Source organism: Penicillium mononematosum (genome assembly GCF_028829835.1).
Source record: "Penicillium mononematosum strain IBT 11891 chromosome Unknown utg000003l:1.0-8172316.0:1.0-8177699.0, whole genome shotgun sequence".
In the NCBI taxonomy this organism is placed as follows: Eukaryota; Fungi; Ascomycota; class Eurotiomycetes; order Eurotiales; family Aspergillaceae; genus Penicillium; species Penicillium mononematosum.
In genome coordinates, this window is record NW_026643273.1 from 6,602,459 (window position 1) to 6,625,515 (window position 23,057).

General features: G+C 50.5%; 10 protein-coding genes across 10 annotated transcripts; 5 read left to right on the plus strand and 5 right to left on the minus strand.

Annotated features, from left to right (window-relative positions):
• Positions 1 to 221: 221 nt before the first annotated feature.
• On the plus strand, positions 222 to 1,833 carry aspB (septin AspB; the record flags this gene model as incomplete). The annotated part of the gene is given in 5 exon segments (XM_057294316.1): positions 222 to 225; positions 305 to 595; positions 644 to 753; positions 764 to 1,111; positions 1,173 to 1,833. The coding sequence occupies 5 exon segments, from the start codon at positions 222 to 224 to the stop codon at positions 1,806 to 1,808; spliced, it is 1,389 nt and encodes a 462-aa protein (XP_057149127.1). The 3' UTR covers positions 1,809 to 1,833.
• Positions 1,834 to 3,799: 1,966 nt separating this feature from the next.
• Positions 3,800 to 5,694, minus strand: N7519_007541 (splicing factor u2af large subunit; the record flags this gene model as incomplete). Its single annotated transcript, XM_057294317.1, has 5 exons — positions 3,800 to 4,282; positions 4,336 to 4,919; positions 4,968 to 5,538; positions 5,592 to 5,617; positions 5,667 to 5,694. The coding sequence occupies 5 exons, from the start codon at positions 5,692 to 5,694 to the stop codon at positions 3,800 to 3,802; spliced, it is 1,692 nt and encodes a 563-aa protein (XP_057149128.1).
• A 178-nt stretch (positions 5,695 to 5,872) lies between these two features.
• N7519_007542 (8-oxoguanine glycosylase OGG1) lies at positions 5,873 to 7,238 on the plus strand (the record flags this gene model as incomplete). The annotated part of the gene is made up of 3 exons (XM_057294318.1): positions 5,873 to 5,967; positions 6,027 to 6,769; positions 6,820 to 7,238. The coding sequence occupies 3 exons, from the start codon at positions 5,873 to 5,875 to the stop codon at positions 7,236 to 7,238; spliced, it is 1,257 nt and encodes a 418-aa protein (XP_057149129.1).
• Positions 7,239 to 7,952: 714 nt separating this feature from the next.
• N7519_007543 (40S ribosomal protein uS15) lies at positions 7,953 to 8,767 on the plus strand (the record flags this gene model as incomplete). The annotated part of the gene is made up of 4 exons (XM_057294319.1): positions 7,953 to 8,154; positions 8,223 to 8,255; positions 8,471 to 8,517; positions 8,594 to 8,767. 4 exons carry the CDS (start codon positions 7,953 to 7,955, stop codon positions 8,765 to 8,767), a joined length of 456 nt encoding a protein of 151 aa, XP_057149130.1.
• A 363-nt stretch (positions 8,768 to 9,130) lies between these two features.
• On the minus strand, positions 9,131 to 11,548 carry N7519_007544 (fanconi-associated nuclease 1; the record flags this gene model as incomplete). Its single annotated transcript, XM_057294320.1, has 3 exons — positions 9,131 to 9,649; positions 9,721 to 11,056; positions 11,112 to 11,548. The coding sequence occupies 3 exons, from the start codon at positions 11,546 to 11,548 to the stop codon at positions 9,131 to 9,133; spliced, it is 2,292 nt and encodes a 763-aa protein (XP_057149131.1).
• A 284-nt stretch (positions 11,549 to 11,832) lies between these two features.
• N7519_007545 (DPY30/SDC1 family protein) lies at positions 11,833 to 12,388 on the plus strand (the record flags this gene model as incomplete). Its single annotated transcript, XM_057294321.1, has 3 exons — positions 11,833 to 11,844; positions 11,983 to 12,224; positions 12,301 to 12,388. 3 exons carry the CDS (start codon positions 11,833 to 11,835, stop codon positions 12,386 to 12,388), a joined length of 342 nt encoding a protein of 113 aa, XP_057149132.1.
• Positions 12,389 to 13,932: 1,544 nt separating this feature from the next.
• On the minus strand, positions 13,933 to 15,100 carry N7519_007546 (RNA recognition motif domain-containing protein; the record flags this gene model as incomplete). The annotated part of the gene is made up of 3 exons (XM_057294322.1): positions 13,933 to 14,848; positions 14,901 to 14,979; positions 15,064 to 15,100. The coding sequence occupies 3 exons, from the start codon at positions 15,098 to 15,100 to the stop codon at positions 13,933 to 13,935; spliced, it is 1,032 nt and encodes a 343-aa protein (XP_057149133.1).
• A 416-nt stretch (positions 15,101 to 15,516) lies between these two features.
• N7519_007547 (putative PHD finger domain protein) lies at positions 15,517 to 18,825 on the minus strand (the record flags this gene model as incomplete). Its single annotated transcript, XM_057294323.1, has 2 exons — positions 15,517 to 16,366; positions 16,418 to 18,825. The coding sequence occupies 2 exons, from the start codon at positions 18,823 to 18,825 to the stop codon at positions 15,517 to 15,519; spliced, it is 3,258 nt and encodes a 1,085-aa protein (XP_057149134.1).
• Positions 18,826 to 19,235: 410 nt separating this feature from the next.
• Positions 19,236 to 19,856, plus strand: N7519_007548 (uncharacterized protein; the record flags this gene model as incomplete). The annotated part of the gene is made up of 5 exons (XM_057294324.1): positions 19,236 to 19,258; positions 19,324 to 19,502; positions 19,560 to 19,571; positions 19,631 to 19,708; positions 19,765 to 19,856. The coding sequence occupies 5 exons, from the start codon at positions 19,236 to 19,238 to the stop codon at positions 19,854 to 19,856; spliced, it is 384 nt and encodes a 127-aa protein (XP_057149135.1).
• A 340-nt stretch (positions 19,857 to 20,196) lies between these two features.
• N7519_007549 (N(6)-L-threonylcarbamoyladenine synthase family protein) lies at positions 20,197 to 22,727 on the minus strand (the record flags this gene model as incomplete). Its single annotated transcript, XM_057294325.1, has 2 exons — positions 20,197 to 21,442; positions 22,348 to 22,727. The coding sequence occupies 2 exons, from the start codon at positions 22,725 to 22,727 to the stop codon at positions 20,197 to 20,199; spliced, it is 1,626 nt and encodes a 541-aa protein (XP_057149136.1).
• Positions 22,728 to 23,057: the final 330 nt, after the last annotated feature.

Consider the following 23,057-nt stretch of genomic DNA (forward strand, 5'->3'; position numbering starts at 1 on the left):
TTTCCTCGTCTCTCGCTTCCGGTCAATTAATTCCAAGCCCCCCCTTTTTTTTTTTGGAAAGAACAATTCCAGGTACATTCCCCCCCCTGCTCCCCCGAATTTTTTTCCCCTATCGCGACAATTCGACCCCACTGAAGATTAGGAAAGACGACTGACGACATTCATCATCTAGGGGATCTTAATTTACAAGTTTTACGTATCCTAAATCCCTGGCTTTCGCAATGTGTAAGCTATTCCGCCCATGATCAGGAGACAAACAATCCCGAGGCTCTTCCCCAGACAAGATGCTGATATGTTTTTGAAGCTTCGCCACCTGCGACCAGCTCTCCCGTCGCGTCTCCCGTCGTGTCCCGGGACTCTGCCACGCCTAACAGCGGCGTGGAGTCACCTTTTGTCGAGCGCAGCAACCCCATGGGCTCCGGTATCGCCCAGACCGTCACCTCCCGCGACCCCAAGGCCGCAGCTCAGGCCGCCACCGACATGAAGAACGTCGTCCGCCGCAAGCTGACAGGCTATGTCGGCTTCGCCAACCTGCCCAACCAGTGGCACCGCAAGAGTGTCCGCAAGGGCTTCAACTTCAATGTCATGGTTGTCGGTAAGTTAGACAGATAGTATTCCATGACCAAAGCTCATATCCCGCCAGGTGAATCCGGTCTCGGAAAGTCCACCCTCGTGAACACCCTGTTCAACACCTCGCTCTATCCCCCGAAGGAGCGCACCGGTCCTAATGCCGATATCATCCCCCAAGACTGTGTCTATCCAGTCGACCAGTGCCGACATTGAGGAGAACGGCGTGCGTCTCCGCCTGAGCGTCATTGATACCCCCGGCTTCGGTGACTTTGTCAACAATGATGACTCCTGGCGCCCAATTGTCGAGAACATCGAGCAGCGTTACGACACCTACCTCGAGGCCGAGAACAAGGTCAACCGCAGCAACATTGTCGACAACCGCATCCACGCCTGTGTCTACTTCATCCAGCCTACCGGCCACTCCCTGAAGCCCCTGGACATCGAGGTGATGCGCCGCCTGCACACCAAGGTCAACCTGATCCCCGTCATTGCCAAGGCTGATACCTTGACCGACGAGGAGGTTGCCCTTTTCAAGCAGCGTGTATGTTTTTTTGGGGGATTCCCTTATTTTCGATTGAAACTGTGGATACTGACTTGTCTAGATCCTTGCCGATATCGAACAACACTCCCTCCAGATCTTTGAAGGTCCCCGTTACGAGCTTGACGATGAGGAGACCATTGCTGAGAACCAGGAGATCATGTCCAAGGTTCCCTTCGCCGTTGTTGGTGCCAACTCCGAGGTGTCCACTGCTGACGGTCGTCGCGTCCGTGGTCGTAGCTACCCCTGGGGTATTATCGAGGTCGACAACGAGGAGCACTGCGACTTTGTCAAGCTGCGCCAGATGCTGATCCGTACCCACATGGAGGAGCTCAAGGAGCACACCAACAACTTCCTGTACGAGAACTACCGGTCCGACAAGCTCACCCTGATGGGTGTCGCCCAGGACCCCAGCGTCTTCAAGGAGGTCAACCCTGCCGTCAAGCAGGAGGAGGAGCGCGCCCTGCACGAGCAGAAGCTGGCCAAGATGGAAGCCGAAATGAAGATGGTCTTCCAGCAGAAGGTCGCTGAAAAAGAAAGCAAGCTCAAACAGAGCGAAGACGAACTCTATGCCCGACATCGCGAGATGAAGGATCAGCTAGATCGCCAGCGCGGAGAACTCGAGGAGAAGAAGGGTCGCCTCGAGACCGGACGCCCCGTCGAAGAGAAGGGCAAGCGAAAGGGCTTCTCGCTTCGTTAATGTCCATGTCTCTGCCATTGCTTTTTTTTTTGCCTTTACTTCTGGCAACTAACCGATCCCACTCTCGTTCCCTTTTTTTTCCTTACACTTGTCATCCATCACACTCCCTTACCGTCCCCATAACGCAACTGCTTTCTCACTGGATGGGCCCGCGCACTGAAAAAAGAATGGGGTTTTCTTTTCTTACCGATTGATTGATAATACGATCCTGCGAGGGTCAGCCTGGGACCTTTCACTTCTTGTGATGTACTTTTTGCTACGCCATATCTTGTCTTGCCACTTTTCTGTGTGCCCTATTACCCGCTCATTTCGTTATTTTCTTAGTGTTTGGGACATTTGGTTGTTCGCCGCCTGTCCGTGTGTTAGTCAATTCAGCGCTTCAGCTTTAGATTGTGCAGTTCGAGTAAACGGTAGACATGGTTGTCGGATGTATACGGTAGCTTGCATGTAAGGGACATCACCTGCACCCGAGTTTGCGTATCGAGTACTTTCTGTTACTTACGTACATAACTAGTGTTTACTCGTATGGATCAACAGCTGTAGCATCAGGATAACTGGTAAATGAGAGAGGGCAAGGGGAATATAGGGAGTCTACATTATATATAGCAGACGACGGGTTATGCACATCAGAGTATGCTATATACACCGAAGAACCTGAGGTCGTTGGCATTTACCGATACAAACCCCGTCCGGAACCCTAGATTGTTAGAAGAGGAATACATAGGAATAACAAGAGAAGAGGGTACATGCATATGTATGGAAACGAGACCGGAGGCAAACATGCATGGTATGTATATACATGCATAAGTCTACTATGACTCCTTGATGTCGACTTCTAACATGGTTATTAGCTAATGCTGTTCTGCCCACAAACATCATACAACCTAGCCTATGAGGTTCAAATGGTCCTATTTCCTCCTTCGCGCAGATTGTTCTCCTGAGGTCAGAAGAGGAATAGCATCACAAACCGAATTGAATATGCATACATGTACACACTGGGTATCAAAACCAGAGAAAATCCACCATTGAGACAAATACATTATGTACTAGACATACCTAGGTATGCTCTCACTTATCTAAAATACCAAGATAAACAGCTACCATGGTAGAGAATCGAGGTACAATATACCTAGGTACATATGTAGGTAGTCATCGTGGTGGTATGCTAGAGGGTTATGGAAGTCACGTGGGGTTAAATATATGACGTCACCACCATACATCCATCGCAGCAGGTATGGCTAAGCGGTAAACGCTTGAGCGATATCTCGCTCATCTGGAGTGCGGATTCCCTCTAAGGTCTACGGTTCAAACCGCGCCGCGCATGAACCAAAAAAGGGAGGGGATTGCGGATCCCCTCTATCCAAATGAACTCAAATACCACCTATCTTAAGGGAGTTCAGACTCCCTCTATCCTTGGGGTTCCTAAAAGACGGGCAGGGAGAATCGATCTCTGCCCGGAGTCATCCTTCTTTTTTCGCTTCTTTTTTTTCCTATCGTGTATATTACACATTTTTACGTGCCTGCCTTTCACTCCTAACCTTGGAAGGTTCATAACTTATGGCTGCTCTAATCTACATGTTGGAGACGCATGCCCGCGGAAGTGGACTGGTCTTTATGCGTAGTGTGATATCGTGTATTCATTGGGTTTATCCCTACAGTGCGTTGCAAGAAACAGATAGACACAAACGCCATGGTTGTTGATTGGAGAAGGTACTCTAGACAATCCATGACAGATCAACTAGGATAGCTTCTGCCGTCATCCATTCACCCAACACCTATCCCAAACCTCTGGGAACCACAGCTGCACGGAAGAGGAACTAAAGCTTTAGTGAGCATTACAATTGACCGTTGATGATGTGAACATGTTTTTGTTATGGTACACATTTGGGACCTACCTGCTCCAGAAGCGACTGGTCCCGAGAAAAAGAAAGAAAAAACACGCCTGCATCAAGGGAAATAAGGAACGGGAAATCAACAGTATCAACACCGGTTTACCAGGCCTCCGTGTCGAAGTTCTCAACGCTGAAGTATGAGGCAACAACTGTACGGTCAGAGAACTTACGACCCGCCAGCGCCTTGAGGGCGTTAGTGGCAGACTCAGCGCTGTCGTACTTAATGAAGATCTTGCCAGCGCCGTGTCCGCGGCGGGGGATCTTAATCCCGATCATCTTTCCGAACTTCGAACACTCCTCGCCCACGTCCTCCAAGATTTCTTCGTAATCTTCGTCATTGAGGAGCTCGTCAAGCGTAACCATGTTGAGAAGCTGGAGGACCTGGGTGGTCTCGAGATCCTGGGAGGTGGTCTTGGCGAACATCTGCATGGCGTTCACGCCCATGTCGAGGCCAGAGGCTTGTGTGGTTCCAATACTGGCACGAACAAACTTGAGGCGGCGGTCAGCCAGTTCCATGCCGTTCAAACCTTCAACGGCCAGAGCAGTGTTGTTTGGGTCGACGTATTCATAAAAGGCAATTCCCTGGAAAGGTTAGTTTGCAAAGTATTGGACGGTAGGGAGATACCTAGACTTACCCGAGACTCCTCTGTAGAAGCATCCTTGACCAAAATAAAGGACTTAAGGTCGCCGAATGACTTTAGCAACATGATGATAGCCTCCTCATTGATGTAGGTGGGAATATTAGAGATGCAGATCTTGTTGGGTGAGTCAGGCACCTCATTCAGAACAACGTCAGGCTGGACTGGCTGGGCTGCGCTGCCGTCGGGAACAATGTAGTCCTTTGGTCGTCGCACTTCAAGTCCTTTGTCTCCACTCTCCGGCATGGTAATTCCATCAAAAGCCAATGCGACTGTGGCGTCATTTGGATCCTTGAACTCCAGGAGTGCGAATGTTTTATCTTCAGAAACTTGGGCTGAGATGCATGGGTCGACACTGCGAATAACATTGAGACCATTCAACTGAAGATTGAAGAAGGCAATAACGGCATCGCCTGAGACACCGGGCGGGATGTTGTAAACGAAAAGGCGCTTTGATTGACGAGAGTTGGAAGGCTTGAGGGCAGCGTTCTCGCTATCGCCAGTGGGTGGGTTCAGGAAGTCCTTCATGCGGCTGGGGTCCATTGGCTGCTGACGAGGAGCTCCGGGGAGAGGGAACATTCCTGATAATGTTAGGCAATTCCACTAGTTCAGGAGATCCAAATACATACCTGAGATCTTTGCCTGTTCAGCTGTAACATTCTCATAACCAGGCGGCTTCATATCCCATTGAGTCAAACGACGTTTGCGAGTCAACACCGATGGCACATCTGTCAAATCCGGAGTAGGCTCCTTGCGCCGCGGGGGCGTGGCGCTTCGCTTGCGCTCTCTTCTCTCACGGTCTCCACGGTCTCCACGATCTCCACGATCACCACGTCCGCCGCGTCGATCGTCAAACAGGTCGCGACGGGGTCTATCGTCAAAGTCACGGCGGCGACGGTCGCCCCGGTCACCACCCCCACGCTCGGCACGGTCGCCGCGGTCCCAATCACGATCATCGCGACGATAGCGGTCCTCGCGCTCACGGGCACGGTAGTCACGGCTGGTTGAGTATGAGTTCACTTCACGCTCCCGACGGGAGTCAGCTCGGGATCCATGGTGAGGCGAACGCGATCGGCGTCGTTCACCGCGATCACTCCGATCGCCCCGTTCAGCTCCACGCTCGCTTCCTCGCTCGGAACCACGTTCAGCACCTCGGTCGGCAGTTCGGTCGGGCCGGTCTCGCTCACGCCGCTCCTCGCGCTAGAATTGGGGTTAATCGCCGCGGTTGCGACCAAAGATTGGCTGGTACTTACGTAGTAATCGCGGGAACGTCCAGTGTCTGAGAGATGTTAGTAGCTATATCTGAAGTAATTGTAAGGATAACTTACCCCTGGATGAGTAGGTATCACCGTTCATGTTGAAGTTGGTTGAGGAAATGAAGCTCTGTCACTAGTGAAGGGGAAAACTCATGACCCGGAGCTGCAGGCGGTGATACCCTCACCGCCCGAGTGTCGATTATGATACTGGCAGAAAAGAACAAACATAAGGACAACGTCTCGGCGGTCCCGAATCACTTCTTTTTATAGTTCTAAAGATGTCTGTCGGTGCTTTTTCCGGATGGCAGAAGCTTCCCTTGAGCTTGAGTGAGCTTTGCATCAATACTACCCTCAGATGTGGCCAGTCTTTTAGGTTTGTCAGCCAAGTTCTCGGCGCCGAGGATCGCAGATCAAACGACTGACCCTTCTTAGATGGCAGAACTTCCCAGAAACTCAGGAATGGCGATGTGTCCTATATGGCCACCTCCTATCGCTGAAGCAAGACTCAGATTTCTTGTACTATAGATCTGTGCAACCTCCTTCCCATACGCCCACACCAACATCCTCTGACAACGACCATCTCGTCCGCATTATCGAGCATTACTTCAACCTGACACCTAATTTGACCGAACTATACTCCCAATGGTCATCACAAGACCCCAACTTCAAGAAAAAGGCTGCGCAATTCACAGGGATCAGGATCCTTCGACAAGATGCGTGGGAAGCATTGGTATCATTTATCTGCAGCAGCAACAATAATATTGCACGGATCTCACAAATGGTGGAGAAATTGTGCATACATTATGGAAAATCTGTGGCCACGATTGAAGGGCGTGCATACCATGACTTTCCTCCCCCAGGTGCATTAACTGGCAACGACGTCGAAAGCAATCTCCGCAAGTTAGGCTTCGGATACCGGGCGAAATACATATACCAAACTGCGGTTATGGTATCCAGTCGAGATGAAGGCTGGCTGGACAGTTTAAGCAACCCTGAGTGTCCAGCATTTGGCGTGGACCCTAAACCCAGCGGTGAAATGAAACCGGAAGGGCGAGAGGGATATCGTGAAGCCCATGAAAAGCTCCTTGAGCTACAGGGAGTTGGGCCCAAAGTGTCAGACTGTGTCAGTTTAATGGGATTAGGCTGGGGAGAGTCTGTGCCGGTTGATACTCATGGTGAGTTGTCTTGATAATAGGTCTGAACTGTTTCTAATCCTTTATGGCAGTTTGGCAAATCGCACAGCGAGACTACCGATTTGGAAAGAGCTCCAATAAGAACCTGAACAAGACAACTTATGATGCTGTTGCCAATCATTTCCGCAAGCTTTGGGGTAAGGAAGCTGGATGGGCCCATAGTGTGCTTTTCACTGCAGACCTGCGGACCTTTGCAGACAAACTTGCTGCAACCAAGAAGGTTGATGTGAAGGTGAAAGACGAAGAGTCTGATATCAAGGTCGAGACGGAAGTGATAACTGCCGTCTCTTTGAAAGTTCCTAAGGAAGAAGACGTCGATGTTAAAGTCAAAGTTGAGGACATAGATGATGCCAAGAAGCCCAGTGGTAAGAAGCGAAAGGAGGCTGAGACCATTGTTTCTACCGCTCAAACAACAGAGACACGAAGAATGTCCAAGCGACTAAAGCGCTGAGACTACAAATGAGTATTTGGACTACTACTTTTACCAAAAAATGTCTGTACATCTAATACTGGGCATTGCAAAGCAATGGAATCATGTGCCGAAAGCACGCATGTACAATATAGACGTGAGTCTAGTGCGATAAACATGTGTATTTGTATTCAATAATCTTAGATATATCAACCATCAGTGCCTATAACCGTAGTTAGTATAACGGTCGAGCAACTTATAGCACAAGTCTTGAAGTTGAAACAAGTCGATCAGAAGTCCAGATAGATCATCGAGCTAGCATCCGAAAACACTAGCTCTGACATAAGAGGTACCAGAAAATAAAGTAATAACGAATGCGTTGTATCATCAGGTCGGAAGTTTGGGGATTGAAAAAAAAAAAGCTGGAACTGACCTGATATTGACAGTGGCGAGAGGATGAAAGGCGTGTCGAGTGTATATACTACAATTTGCACTCGGGTTGAATCAGAAAACACTAATTCCAGTCAACTCAAGTGCGAAATTGAGATTGTTGGTTGTTGAAGTTGGAACAAAAGCCGAAGAGAAACGAAGTGAAGTTTTGTCGAAGAAAAGAAATAAGCGAAGCCCATCACGTGACCCCACACAGGCCCCATCTTTCCCGTCCACACTCACACCCTCTCACTTCTCGATTTTCGATCTTTCATCCACGCCGACAACCGACCAGATTTCCTCCGCCGGACACATCACCAATCCAAAATGGGTCGTCTTCACAGCAAGGGCAAGGGTATTGCCGCCTCCGCCATCCCCTACTCCCGCACCACCCCCGCGTGGCTCAAGACCACCCCCGACCAGGTTGTCGACCACATCTGCAAGCTGGCCAAGAAGGGTGCCACCCCTTCCCAGATCGGTGTTGTCCTCCGTGACTCCCACGGTGTTGCCCAGGTCAAGATTGTCACTGGTATGGAAATCCGAAGAAGCGCAATCCCAGGAATTGGAGTATCGAAATTTTCTAACATTTTTGCGCAGGTAACAAGATCCTCCGTATCTTGAAGTCCAACGGTACGACTCCCTTCGCCAGCATAATCACATCCGTCGGGTGAAGAGAGCGAACAATTTGTGTGGACAAAACTTTTCTGGTTCGGTAAAAGAACCCGCTGGTTTCGAAGCGCAAAATGCTCGTCTCTCTCCCCGACACTGGTCGCAGAAATGCACCAGCAATTAAGCCTCTGCTTGGTCAAGAATATCTAGACTGACAGAGAGATTTTGGAATACAGGCCTCGCTCCCGAACTCCCCGAGGACCTCTACTTCCTGATCAAGAAGGTAAACCCTTTTTTTCCCTCCCTATTTTCCCCCTTGTCTCCATCCGTGTAGATTATGCTAACCTTTCATCATCAAGGCCGTCGCTGTCCGCAAGCACCTTGAGCGTAACCGCAAGGACAAGGACTCCAAGTTCCGCCTCATTCTGATCGAGTCCCGCATCCACCGTCTGTCCCGTTACTACAAGACCGTCGGTGTCCTGCCCCCCACCTGGCGCTACGAGAGCGCCACTGCCTCCACCCTTGTCGCATAAGCGCATTTTGGGAGGATGAGTGGTTGACGGAGGGAACCCATCGGATCGTCGTGATCGTCGTATCTGGAGGGTTTATCTTCTGCTAGGTACAACAAAAAAGATTACGATTATTTGATACCCTGTTCATGAATGCTCTAGATCTTTTGTAGTTGTAGGTTTGGCTGGTAGGGGCCGTAAATGGTAAATTATAGCATAAATGATCACTAGCCTGCCAATATAGAGTGGGTACTCAAGTAGTATACTGGATTTCGTCACGATCCTTCACACTATTTGACCGATGTGATCAGTTGGAGCGCTAGCAGATAAGGCTATGTTGCACCACTTTAAGCGGGCATATATCCATGGAAAATAGATGTATAGGCGTTACATATCACACTCAGCTCTAACCTCCCTCGCCACAGCATTGCAAAGCTCAACCTGAACCCCAGCCCCCAATAAGACATGGATCCAAAGACGCTGGGTATCACTCAATCGATCATTCTCCGACTTAACCTCGGCGAACATCACTGTCCTCTTCTCATGATTCCAGAGGAACAAGTCCGGAATTCCACCACCGCGCTGCTGATACTCCTGCGCCATAACCTTACAGATGGTAGCAAGTGCTTCTCCCCGGAAACACTGCACGATCTCAACCAAGTCATCTAGATCGAAAGTCCAGTCAAGCCCAACAGCGCAGGGCTGCGCCTCCGCCTCACGAGCATGGATCTCACGGATGATCCGCTCCGCATCCCCATTCGTGATCTCAACAAGCCGGTGATTGATCTCCGATGCACGAGACGGGTAGAAGACATCGGTGTGGAGATCGAGCGGACACGTCTGGAACGCAGTTTGGAATACATTAGGTACGTACGTGAACAGGATATCGTAGAAGAGGTAGCCGAACTGTATTGAAGACCAGAGTCAGTTCGATCTTCCGGATATTCGAATGCTGCTTTGCATGGGATAAGACTCACCAGCGTCCGCACAATTCCCCCCTCGGAGTGATACCCCTTCCATCCGTGATCTCGGTACCAGCTCAGGCACATACTCTCAACCCTGCACTCGCCGCCCTCCCTCTCATCAACCCAAACCGTCGCTTTCCCCTTCCGCGGGGAATCACCCGTATCAATACGTATACCCTCAATCGTCCGCTCAGCCGGCTTCCCTAGCATGACATGTCCGAAATCATGCTGCTCGCGCTTCACCACCCGCAGCGCCTTTTCCAGCTTCGTGATCCGCTTCTGCAAGTCATAATGAAAGATCAGATGACACAGCGGGTCTTCCAGTCCAGCCTCGCATGTCCGCAGCGCAAGTCTCTTCCAATGCTTGCGCTGAGCCTCTTCGCTGCGCCCATCTGCAGGCGTAAGCGCCCACATGTAGTGTTCTTCCAGCAGTGCCTTGCGCTGATACCATGCACCGCGCCGCGCAGCGTGGAAAAGTCGTTGGGCGAGAAGTTCCTCTAGCACCTCGTGCTCGCGTTTATGCTCCTTGAACCGTCCGAGCGGGTGGAGGCTCTTGTGGATTATTCTTGTGAGCACCCATGCCGGCGAGAACCGGCGTAGATATGCGCCTTCGCCGCTTTCGTAGATGCTGTCTTCTTTCTTTTGCTCTTGCTCGACTAGCTCTTTCCATCGGGGGTAGTACTTGTTGGCAAGGTCGATGATCTGTTGGAGGGAGTCGGTCGTGACTGGACCGTTGAATTCAAGCATGTTGTCGATTGCGAATTGGATTTGTATCGCTGATTCGAATTCCAGTAGCGCTTCTCTGGACGAGAAGATGGAATTCGAGCGGCAGACGATATACTCCGGGAAGTTTCTTTTGGTCATTTTGGCTAAGATAATCGTTGTGAGGGACTTTTCGGTCCACTCAGTGGAACGATAGAATACCAGGTGCACTCGCTCGAAGAGAGCACGAGGCACTGGCGAGATTCTGATGCACGCACCCGTGTAGTCCAGTATCTTCTGGGTGAAATGACCGTCTCTGTTGTTTGAGTCTTTGAGTCCTGTTTGGGTCTGGCTCGCTTCATGAAGAGCCGCCAGCAGCTCTTTCTTGCTCTTGCCCTGGACCTTGGCCTCCTTTGCAAAGACCTTGAGTTCTTCCAGCAATAAAAGTGATGAAGCCTCTTCCAGCGTTGTGATCGCTTCTATGCCTTCTGCAAATCTGAATGTATTTCCAAGTTCTGAATCAGGCAGGCTCCGGTCCCGCTGTAGGTCCTCAGCAACAGAGAATAGATCCGAGATATCGGAGTAATAGTTCAACCGATTGATACGGTGCCAGGCAGAGGTCTTGCGGAGAAACAGCCGAACGTACCTAACTCAAACATTAATCTCAACCATAGCTCATCAAGTTCTACAGGAAGACATACAGATACTGGGATTCGTAGGACAGCCCCTGCCACTGTGCAAAAATTTCCATTTCGGCCTCGTTAAAGAGATGCGATTCCTCGCCCAGCACAGTTTCCAGTGCCAGATTGAATGCATCCACATATATGGAGCTTTTGCCTTTTTGCCAGGCACCATCTCGTAGCCTCACATGCAATCCCGATTTAGTGTCGTTCTGTAATGCCTCGTACTCCTCAATTGCGTCCTCGTCGGTCTTGATCGCAGGAAGGGAAGTCTCGAGTTCCGTTTGACTGCTGGTAACAATCCCTAAATCGTCCGCTGGGGGAGTCTCCTCTGCCGTGACCGAAGGACTCGGACTCGGCGGTGGTCTAATCTCGGCGCCTGTACTAGAATCCTCATTTTCAAAAGTCCGCCGACGTTTCGCGGGACGCTGCGTCTCCCAAAAGTTCAGCAAGGACATAATACTCCGTGTCCATGGACGCAATCAGTCCCAGCAACTCGAGTCTCCGAGTATAAGCAGACACGAACGACGTGTCTCGCGAACAGGTTTCAAACACGAGATCACGTGCTCGATATAACTCTATTAGGCTGTTTGGCCTGTTTGCATATGACATAGACAAAGAGGCACAGCCAAACAAATAACGAACTGAGCAAAGACAATCCGAAAGAAAGAAAGAAAGAAAGACAGAAATGCCATCTGAATATCAACCGCAAAGCTTCTAAGTCCAATCTCTAGATATAAAAATGGCCCTACCAGTAAGCTCCAGCTCTCCCTCCCTCACGGATCGACACCGAGCTCCACAGCTTCCGCTCCGCGAACATTCGCCGATTCCACTGCTGCGACTCCCACTTCTTCCAAGATACACATCCCAGGTTCTCAATTAACCTGTGCAGCCTCCCACTCTCGCAATCTCAGATCCTCCCGCCTCCTCGGCTCCTACACACACCCCGGCGCCCCAACCAAAACCCACATCCACAATGGGCGAAGCAAATGGCGGCTCCAACACGCCGCTTGGCGACTTGGGCAATATCCCTGCAGGCCAGATTCGTCCCGGTGGTGCACCTGCGCGCGTCTATCTCAATGAGAAGGTCGTGCCGTATCTGCTTGACGGGATGAAGTCTGTTGCGCGCGAACAGTGAGTGGAGTAGCTGGGGTTTCTGGACTAGCGTGCTGAATGGGTTTACTGATATCTTTTCTTTCGCTTGTGCTAGGCCTGCTGATCCTCTCCGTGTACTCGGCGAGTTCTTGCTTCAGAAGAGTAATGAAGTGGAGGGTGAGACTAAGAAAGAGTCGGAGTAAAAAGAGGATGGGATTTCTTGGGCGTTAGACGGTGCTTGATCGGCTGTTCTGGGGTTCTTTTTCTTTTTCTTTTGGTTTATTTTATTTTCTTTTTGTGATGGAATTGATTGCTTTGGTTTTAAAAGCTTATGAATGGACTTTGGTGTACAATAAGACGTTCACCATTTGATACCCCCAGTCAATGTCCATATCTGTCTTGCTAGTAGGGTCTGAAAGATGGCAGAAAAGAAAGAGATAATGTCAGAGAAAGCGAGGTGGTGATTCCTTGCGTATACGCATCGAGCATGAAACTATCCTAACTAACATATACAAGAAGACATTTTGTAGAAATTCAGCTTCTCAGCGCATGTATTCTGCATCTGGTTGTCCTTCCAGCTTTAACACTGAAAAGGGAAAAGAACATCTAGAAAGATATCTAAGGTATTGTAGTGTGGTTCTAAATAGAACATCATTAGTACTATCCCAAATAAGTCATATTATTCAAGTCTCATCGTCAAGGACAGAGGCTATCCATGGATATAGCGATTACACTTGTCAAAGGATATGTAACCACCAGGGTGAACTTATGGGAGGTAGGCCACAGAAATGCCCTAGTGGTTGGAGAAATATATTAGTCTTCAAAGACCCAAGTCTCATCGATCAAAGAGAATCCACGAATCCACGAATCCACACGGCCCTGGAATTAAAGACAAAGAAAGTCTTGGATAAGTAGCTGCTCAGGAAGGAACCTTGGGTACCGTCTTCGAAGTAGTATGCATCTCACGCTGAAGTCCCAGACCGAGCTAAGGTCTTGTCGAAGGTGCATTAAACCATCCAAGTATCGAAGCCGAGATATATATATATTCAAGTTTGGAAGCTTCATAGAGATCCCTAAATAGGTTAAGTACAATCTTGTTCTCCCCGACCAAGTATTCGGGGAAGAACAAAGAATTCCGAAAAGAACCTAGATAGGTTAGCTTGTGAACAACATCTCACCTTTAACGGCATCAATATTCCAAATCGATTAATGCCTGGAGCTTTAAAGGTTGAGACTACAAGCGCAAAGTCGACGGCTTTGGATGGGGCGAATGGTTGATCATTCAGTTGTTTAGAGAAGTCGAATACAATCGAGCCGTTACTGGAGATGGTGTAGAGGTGAAGTTGTAGCTGTAGCTGTGACGAATTTGCTGACCCTGAGATAACCGAATTACAGCGATAATTTTTCTGTCCCTTTGCCGCTAGAAGTTTTTTTTTCTTTCCCGAAGTTGCGTCGCGAACAGACATAAATGAGACACATCATCAAGCGACCGAAGTGTGCAGCGATGAAGTTGCCGAGTCGTGGCGCTCCGTTTTTCTTTTTTGCAAAATCGTCGAGCCGAGAGAAATTGACAAACAAAGACAGCGACGCCCCGTGGCCCGTCGCCCAAATCCCGCATTAAAAAAAAAAGTCCCAAGAAACAAAAAAAAAGGGGAGGAAGTGGGCAAGTTGGTGAAACATGGGAACCAGGAACCAGGAGACACCAAAGGCCAGTCTCTGTTCTGGTTAGAAGAAAAGGGGAGACACTTTACCTGCCAGCGTACCGATCCTCGCCGCCAGGAGCACCACCAGCGCTGCTGCGTGCCTGGCCTTCATAGGAACGTCCACCACCAACGTAGGGGTCGCGGGCCTCACGGGGAGGGCCGGCAGCATCGAAGCTGGGAGGGTTGGCGTCACGATCGTAGTAACCGCCGCCGCCGCGAGAATCATCACCTCCACGACGGTCATCACGGCTGTAACGGTCATCACGGCCACCGCCGTAGCGGTCACCACCACCACGGTATCCATAGTCGTCGCGCGATTCACGGCGGCCACCATAGTCACGGCCACCGCCACCGCCACCGTAATCACGACGGCCATAGTCGCGACCGTAGTCGCGGCCATAATCACGGCGATCATTGTAAGAGTCGTAGCGACCATAGCGGGAGTAGTCATCGTCGCGACGACGCCAGCCGCCACCGGAGGGGCCACGGCGATCATCATAACGCTCACGGCGGGGACCTCCACGACCACCACCAGGGGGACCACCAGGACCATCTGAAGAAGGGAAACGTAAGCCGATGCGAAGGCGCAAAAGGAAGGGATGATGTAGCTTACCACGCTTGGGAGGACCGAAGTACTTTCCGGGGGTAGGGGTACGAGGGCGGGCACGACGAGCCTTCTCGATGCTGAGGGTGCGACCTTCGATGACCTCACCCTGGAGACCCTCCTTGGCGGCATCAGCCTGCTCGGCGGTGACCATGTTCACGAAACCGAATCCACGGGACTCCTTGGTGTGGGGGTCAAGCATGATAGAGCAGTTCTCGACATCGCCATACTTTTCAAACAGACGCGAAATATCAGACTCCGTCAGGCGCGGGTGAATACCAGTAACGAAGAGGTTAGAGCCAGTATTGACGGCACCTTCATCCTCTTCCTCGATAGGCTTGCGAGCCAGAGGGGCTCTGTGAGTTGATTAATTTTGGAATCGATATACCAGATCAGACAAATACATACCTGTCGTCAGAGCGGCCATTGGGGGGAGCGGCTGCGAGCACGGTCGCGGTCGGCTCGAGGCTCATCGCGAGGAGAGGCGCTGCGCTCGCGATCATATCGGGGCTCGTCTATCGTAAAAGGGTAAATATTTTCGAGCGCGCCGAAATAATTATAAAGGACATACCCGCGTAACGGCTGGAATCGTTGTCGTAGTCCGCCATGATAAAAGGACCGAAGGTGTAGGTTGGAAGAAGGAAGAAAGAGAAGTTGGGAAAGCTGATAAGAGCGGACGCTAAGCACCGGGAACTACACACCCGAGGAATCAGGCAGCGGTGCAAAACTGCGTGGATTCTCAGTGAATCGGACGAATTTGAGGGGGTTTTGAGAAGAAAATTCAGAGATTTCATTCTTTTCTTTTCTTTTTTTTTTTTTTTTGAAAATGCGAGCTTATGCAGGGGGTTAGCCTCGACGAACAGCTATTATGCCAAGATCCAAAGAGATCGCCATATTACAGCTTTATTAGCTATAGAACTAGTACACATACTCATACAAACTATAAAACTAAACTAACTCCTGAAATTGGACTGCGCTAAAATCAAATTCGTGAACCCCATACGCATCATGTCCAGAGGAGTAATCATCGTGAGCCTCGCAAACGTCGAGTCCGACGGGTATTCTGTTGTGAAGCAGCCGGGGTGCTGGTGGTCTGGCCCTTCAGGTCTCCATCATCGACCAAGTCCTTCAACCCTTCGAGTTCATCCTCATCTAGTTCACTGAGTTCTTCACTCATTCCACGCATGACATCCCGCCCAGTCCACCGTTCCTCGTGAATAGTTGTACCGACCGGGTCAAATGGCTGCATGTACCATTGAATGCCACCCATAGCCAACGGTAGCTGTTGATCCTGCTCGGTCAAGACAGGCGTTGGATGTCGATAGTAGGTGGGAACGCTCTTCACGGGATCTTCAGCAGGAGGTAGCTCTTCTGCCCCAGGTGCTTCTGGGAGTTGTTCATCTGCAGGCTGGGCTTCCGTTGGAGCCTCCGTCGTAGGAAGTGTTTCTTCAACCCCTTCCATGGCATCAGGGTGACCAGACAGCTCAGTATCACCTTCCGGTTCGACAGAATCGCCACTACGTGACATCACGCTGTGGTCAAGAATCACATCCAGCTCCTTCAATTCCTTCTCAAATGGCTTGCGATTGAGCTCGCTCTCTTTCCTAATCGCATCCTCTAGGGAAGGCTGGATGACTTTGATTATCCGTTTTGCTAGCTTTCTCTTTTCGCGTTGCTCCAGGCTAAGCTCTGGGGCGCGACCACTGATCTGCGCTTGGAGTTCTGCGGTATCGCCGGCGGGCTCCACGCCAATTTCTGAGGTGAAAAGACTGGCCAAGTCGGCAGAGAAGGCAGCAACAGACGGATAGAATCGTTCTTTGAGCCTTTGTCGAATTGACATCAAGCCTGATGCAAACACACCCTTTCCATCGAGCCTGGAATAAAGTCAGTATGAGTATTGACAAGATAGGACGAGCATATCTTACAGTTGAGCTTTCTCAAGGATTGGCCACAGCAGTGGGAACGTAGGGAAGTAAACAAGATCGACGATGTTACGGAGCATCTCTGCATCCTTCAACTTCTCCCTCTCTCGTTTCTTGACTTCGTCGCATAGCATCCTCAACCGATCAAGATCCTTGTAAAGTCGCTCACCAAACTCAATGCGACGCTCCAGACGTTTGTGTCCCGGAACGCCCATTGCCACGTAGTCTCTTCGTGTCATTTCCATGGATGAGAAGGTCTCCAACTGCAACTGGAGTCGCTTGAGCAATGCTGCTCCACGTCTCGCCTCTCGCTTCAATGTCCAGTACTTGGATGCATCCTCAGCATATTGCTTCCTTTGGCGAACCGTAAATCGCCCAAGCGAAGCGATCACTGAGTTTAACACAACCTGGGGGATAACTGGCGCACCAGAAGGTAGCTTCCAAATTGTTCTAGGAACACGTTTCCGCTTATTGCCGCCTACTGTTAAGGTGAGGCGAGGAGTGAGGGTGCGATCTTCTTCTCCTGCATCGTTGGGGTGCGCTGGCCCCATCGAGAGAGCTGCAGCTTGGCTGTCTCCCCAGCGCCTACCTTGCATGGCATTGCGGTAATACTCGATGGCATCGGCAGTTGCAGCATCAGTACCATGCTCCAATCGCCAGTCAGGGGGAACGTGCTTGTCGCAGAAAGCCTTGAGTAGGTGGGAGTCCATAAGACCATGGCCAATCTTCATCTTTAAATAAAGTTGAGCTCTGCGTGCACATGAGACATGGAAGGCAACAAAGCAGTTTTTGTTACTGCATTGGATAGATGCACCCATCCGCTGTTTGCAGATGTAGCAATTCAACTTCCACCGGCTGCGTGGAACCTTTTCGACATCAGTCACCGGCTCCATAAGAGATGGATTACCAATAGAAACTTCAGGGATCCAGAAAGAGCAAAGTAGGTGAGCCCATTTGGATGAGGTTGTTTGTTTAAATGCGCCCTCAGTGTTTGGGCAGAAAATACAGTTGGTGGACCCTCTCCCCAGCAATTGGCACTTGCGGCAAAGCCACTGACCTTCTGGAATGAAAGGAACACCATAACACTCTTGATGCACTGCAAGATCGCAGCCATCGCAGAAAACAATTGCATTCGAGTTTTCACAATCGCCATCATCACAGATAGCACACTTGCTATCTTGTTCTTCGCCCGGGCCAGCAGTCTCCCCATTGACCGCAGCTGCAGAGCTAGAACGAAGACGTCCGGTCTGTGGGGGTTTGGGATTCGGCTTGGGAATACGCTTCTCAAGGGCATGCCATTCCCTCTCAATTTTGGTCATGGTGATCTCAAACACAGCGGGCTTAATGGGTTCGAGCTGATCTTCACGGCGCTTAGCATTGTATTCTTCCAACCATTTTTCATCCTGCTCATCCATGTCATACTCGACACGTCCAATGGTGGTGTTAATATCTCCATCCGTCATGGCAGGTTGAATCACATCGAGGTCATCTTCTTGGGTGCCTTCAGTCATTCGAATAAATCGCCGGTCATGGCGGAGGAAGAGATCGCTCTCCTGGTATCCAACATTTGCCATGGTTCGATCGACATAGTTTTGATGACCGACACCCTTCTTCTCATAGAATGTAAAAGGGTCACGCAGTCGGAACGACGGCTTGGGCAGTGTTAATTTCTCCCGGGGGTTGGGGCCCGGGGGCGGTATGATCTTTTGCCCTTGCTGGGCGAGAAGGGCGTTAAGGATGGCCTCGGGGCGACGAGGTGGACGGCCAGGCCTACGTTTGATTGGGATTGGGGAAGCCATTTCGCCTGATATGATAACCGGTGATCCTGACAGATCGGAGACTGTCGCACCAGCCAGTGACTCCAGACTCAGGATAGGAGCAGAGGTATCCGGGGCATCGACCTCTTCAGACGTGAAGACGGCAATTTTGCCATCAATGTCCAAGTCGGGATGGAACTCTTCCCACCCGCGTTCTTCGCGTGGCTTGTACCCGTCGCCTTGTTGAAGAGCCAGAGCGGCGGCCGTAGAAGAGGTAAACCGACCGCGGGTTTGGTTCTTGTCGCGCCTTGGACGCGACATAGAGGGTGGTGTTGTTGGTACGATGGGAGGTGGCGGTGGAGGGGCTGAGAATGGTTGCTCCATCTCACGCGGTGGACGGCCTCGAGCACCTGCGGAGTGGCGTCGAGGAGTAGCTTTCTTGGGACTTTCTTGGGCGGCGGCGGCGGCTGCAGCTGCAGCGTCGAAGTCGACAAATCTTCCTCCTCCTCCAGGACCACCTGGAACGTACTTTCGCTTCTTCGAAGGAGGGCCGTCAGGGGAATCGAAGGAGCCGCTGTTGGGTGATTTGAGGGAGGACCTAGGTTTACTGCGTGATGGACGACCAGAGATTGAATGTCTGACCGACGGTGCCATAATTTAAGAACGAGGTTTCGGGTGTGTGTATGTTGCTCGTTTGGGATGGCGATTGTTAATCGGACGGCGTCAGGTCGCGTTCAGAGGCCAACTCAGGCAGGGCCTCGGTAAAAATCAAAGCCGCAAGTCTGAAGTCATGCGACAGCAAACTAGAAACGAATGGGCAGAATAGACGCAAAGGACGCCAGAGCCCGTGGAAGCTGTAAGGCGCGATGATGTGTTTGGTTATCTGGTCAAGGCGGAGACACCCGAGCTGTCTGGGCCTGTTGGCCTGAGGCACAAATATGGACTTTAAGCACCTCCGCAGCTTGACACAATGACATGACATCCACAGCTGTCCTTTGTGAGCTATTTACGACTTTATTCCTTCGATCAAGCTTTCATTTTTCATTCTTAAATAAATTTACAACATGAGCGGCTCCAGCGACAACAGGTACGCGTTATCCGCCCCCAGACACCTCGCGTTTCAGCTTCGCTAACTGTTACTGCCTTCCCAAGGTGGCGGGGTGGACCCAGTCGCCAGGCGTCGCAGCGCAACTCGAACAACCGTGATAAAACAGGAGGACAGGGAGGCGCAGGCGATAACAATGCTGCTTGGGGCGCATCCAACCCTCCGCGGGAACAGCATGTCCCTGTACGAGGCTTCAACACCGCAGAGGTTAAGAACGTTTTGAAGGGTATGTATATGCACCCAATCTGCAAGTACAAGGTCTAACCAAGCTTTTGAGATACAGCAGGACAGTATGGTACGTCTTGTATCTACCTCCGTATCTACCAAAGCCTAACTTATGCGCCATCGATCCAGAAACCAAGATGTCGACACCCTACAAATCTCATTTCAAAGACGGCCCTACCCAACGATCTACTGCCTGGGGTCCCAAGGGTACAGTTTCCTTTCGATCGCAGCATACATTGAACAAGCAATAACCATATCTACAGCGCAAAACATGGCGAACGGGAAAGACTTCTTCCTAGAGCTTCGAAAACAGATTGCTTCGCTGCAGCGAAGCGGTCCCCCTGTCGGCGGCTGATCATGACGATTACGACTTCATTATCTCAAAATACTTGCATTGCACAGTCGGCCGGTCGCGAGTTTGGTTCGTTTTCATGGGTTGCAACGGCGCATCTTCGATACCCTACTGTGGAGGATGCATGGGTGATGAATGGACTTGGAGGCTACATGGCATCGGCGTCTCTGATGATTCTGGGTCTCACATGTCCATAATGCACTATGACTCCTTTTTTAAGAAAAATTTATTCATTACGCGCTGTATCAAGGAATTATGGGAATAAAACTACATTATCATACACGGGCTATTATACAGAGAGGGTATGTTAATATACAAGCACGTAGCCATCCAACTGCAATCATCACTCTCGGATCCAGCCTCCTGGGCCAAGGATACCTCCATCATCAGCCTGCGGATCGAGGGTCCATTTCCGCAGAGGACGACAGCTGAGGTCAGATCGGAAGCCAGCTTCGAACATCTCAATGCCCGCCCATCCAATCATGGCCGCATTGTCGGTACACAAATACGGAGGCGGAGCAACAATGTTTATATTGCCAAAGCCGCGCACTTCCAAAAATGAAGTGAGCACTTTCATGAGGAACTGGTTGGCGGCAACACCACCACTGACAACGAGGGTTTTGATCTCATCTTTGCCAGTATTGTGCGGCCGCAGAGTCTCCAGAGCGATAACGGTGCGTGAAGCAAGGTGCTCAAAACAGACGCGCATGGCTTCCCGGCCTAGATCAACACGCTCTGCATGCGACATCTTAATATTCGTACCGCCTCTTTGAACAATCTTCCCGACCATGCTGGAAATCGAAGAAAAGCTGAACTGCATCATGCGCGTATTCGCGAATGGAGTCGTAAGAGACCAGCCCCAATCGCTCACGCGCTTGGTTATTTCTTGACCTCGAGTATCTGGCGCCGAGTAGTCCGCGAAATCGGCCTTGCCATTAGGGAAGACGAATTGCTCCAGATTCTTGCCGTACATTGTGCTTTTAGCTTCCTGGAGCAAAGAATCAGGTAGGATATCTCGTGCGGATTTATCGAGCGCCTCTCCAATAGCTATATCTTCGCTTGTAGCGAGGATCTTGTGGTCTGTGAGGCCTTTAGATTGAACTAGAGTCGTATGGCCGCCAGAGACAAGAATAGACAGGAAAGGGAACTCGGGCCCCATTGCGGGTGGGCCGGCCTTGGATTCATTTTCCAGACACGTTACGAGTCCCGGCGTCAAAAGATGTGCCTGCATGTGGTGCACTCCGACCATAGGGATTTGCCATGCAACCGACAGCGCTTTTCCAGTGTCGAGGCCAACGGACAGGTTGGACCGCATTCCGGGACCTCTTGTGGCGGATATGAAATCGGGGAGCCGGCGACGAGTTCCATCTGCCAGTTTGAGTCCATCGCTTGTTTTTGACTCTGGTAGGTAATTAAGGGCTTTCTGTACAAGGGTTGCGAGGTTGTCTTGGTGAGATTCGAGGGCGATGATAGGGTGAATTCCCCGATGCGCGCGCGTGTCGGCCGTTACATTTTCAAGGAAATGGATCTTGGCTGCGCTTCCGGAGTCTTTCTTTGTTTTCTCGACGATGGCTACTGACGTATCGTCACTGTTGGAAACAAATTAGTCGGGTGGCTTGGTTTTTCCGGGCGTTCATCACCGCTTACCATGACGTTTCAATTGCCAACGTGAGCAAACCACGGCGGGAAGTCAAACATCTCCTCGTATTTAGTGCCGATCTGCGAAAAGCCGCAGCAGAAGCAACTGAGAATAACATTGGCTAGATGCTTGACATATGACCGGCAACAGGGGCGAAAAAAAGATCGGACGCGCACGGGCCGGAGAAGCCCTCAAATGGAGCCCTAAAACAGGTACCAAAACAGCAATCTATACTGATCTACGGAGTACGGAGTACATACTCCGTGCTGTCGCAAAGACTATGTACATACTACGGGTCTTGAGTCTACGTAATATTGAGATTGATAATGTCGGCATGGGGCCGAGGACACCGTTATATTGCAGTAACGAACGACTAGGTTAAAACTTTTATGCTCAAAAATCAAAATCATCAATCCAGGTCCTATCATAACGTCATAAATATATTGTTACTCCAAAAACACTGATACATCGTTTTCCCTTCAAAAACAGGATGTGCGGTGTGTATCCAAGGACGAGTCAGCCCAGATGAGTATGTCACTGTCAAGCTCTGGGCCAGCGAAAAGAGCGAGAGGCAGCATAATCATCCAGAGAATCATCTTGAGACAAGCTGGATGAACACTTTAATGCGCCATTCTGTCATTTATAGGAGTCCATCTTGCAGTTTGAGGATGTCGATTGTCGGGCGCGCGAGTTGCTATGTGGATTGAGGTGATCAACAATAGACCCAGGGTGCAGGGCGTAGTATCATTGCAAAAGCAAGATGCATACCCCGAGTCATTCAGAAGCACCTGGTCGGTCCTCATTACCCCAGCTGTGGACGGTCATTAGTGATACAGATCTCGAAATTGATCTCACTGTCGGACCGTCCACCGCCGCTCTTCTCGTGACATCTTCATGTGCTTGCCGTAATACTCGTCTGGATTCTCAATAGGCGTCACGCAGTGGACAGTCGGCGTCCCTTTGAATTGTATACGCTTGTCAACAGAGCCAGCGCGTGAGGATGACTGCTTCTTGAGGATGCTCTTCGATGAGCAAGAGTTTGTGTATGCGTAGCTTGGAACTTGCGGTGAGGAGAATCTCTTGCTGGTCGGACTTGCCGCGGAGATTGGTGAGACCGGCGTGCGAGAAAGAGCACTTGGTGACTTGAGCGACAGTGATGGCCGAGGAACATTCTGCGCAGCAGAGATGCTCAAGGACAGCTTTGGCTTGACGACACGGGCAGTGGTAGTGTACATTGTGACAGACGAAGAATCCACGATAGTTGAAGAAGTTCAAGACAACCAGTTGATGTTATTTGAGGATTTCAGGGAAATTTTGATCAACAAAGATATCCGAGTAGGCAAGGAGAGAAACAAATTATTGACGTAGATGTAGATAAGGAGTTGAAGAACTTGGGCCAGCCAAGTCGGAAAAGACGAAAATAGAAAAGGCGAAAATAGAAAAATAGGAAAATCTTAAACAATATGTAAAACGTAGTCTCCTGGGGGACACAGGGCGGCTATATACACTTGGGGAGGAGGGGAACGACCTACCACCTTCTTCTGTCTAAGCGCCCACCCTATGCA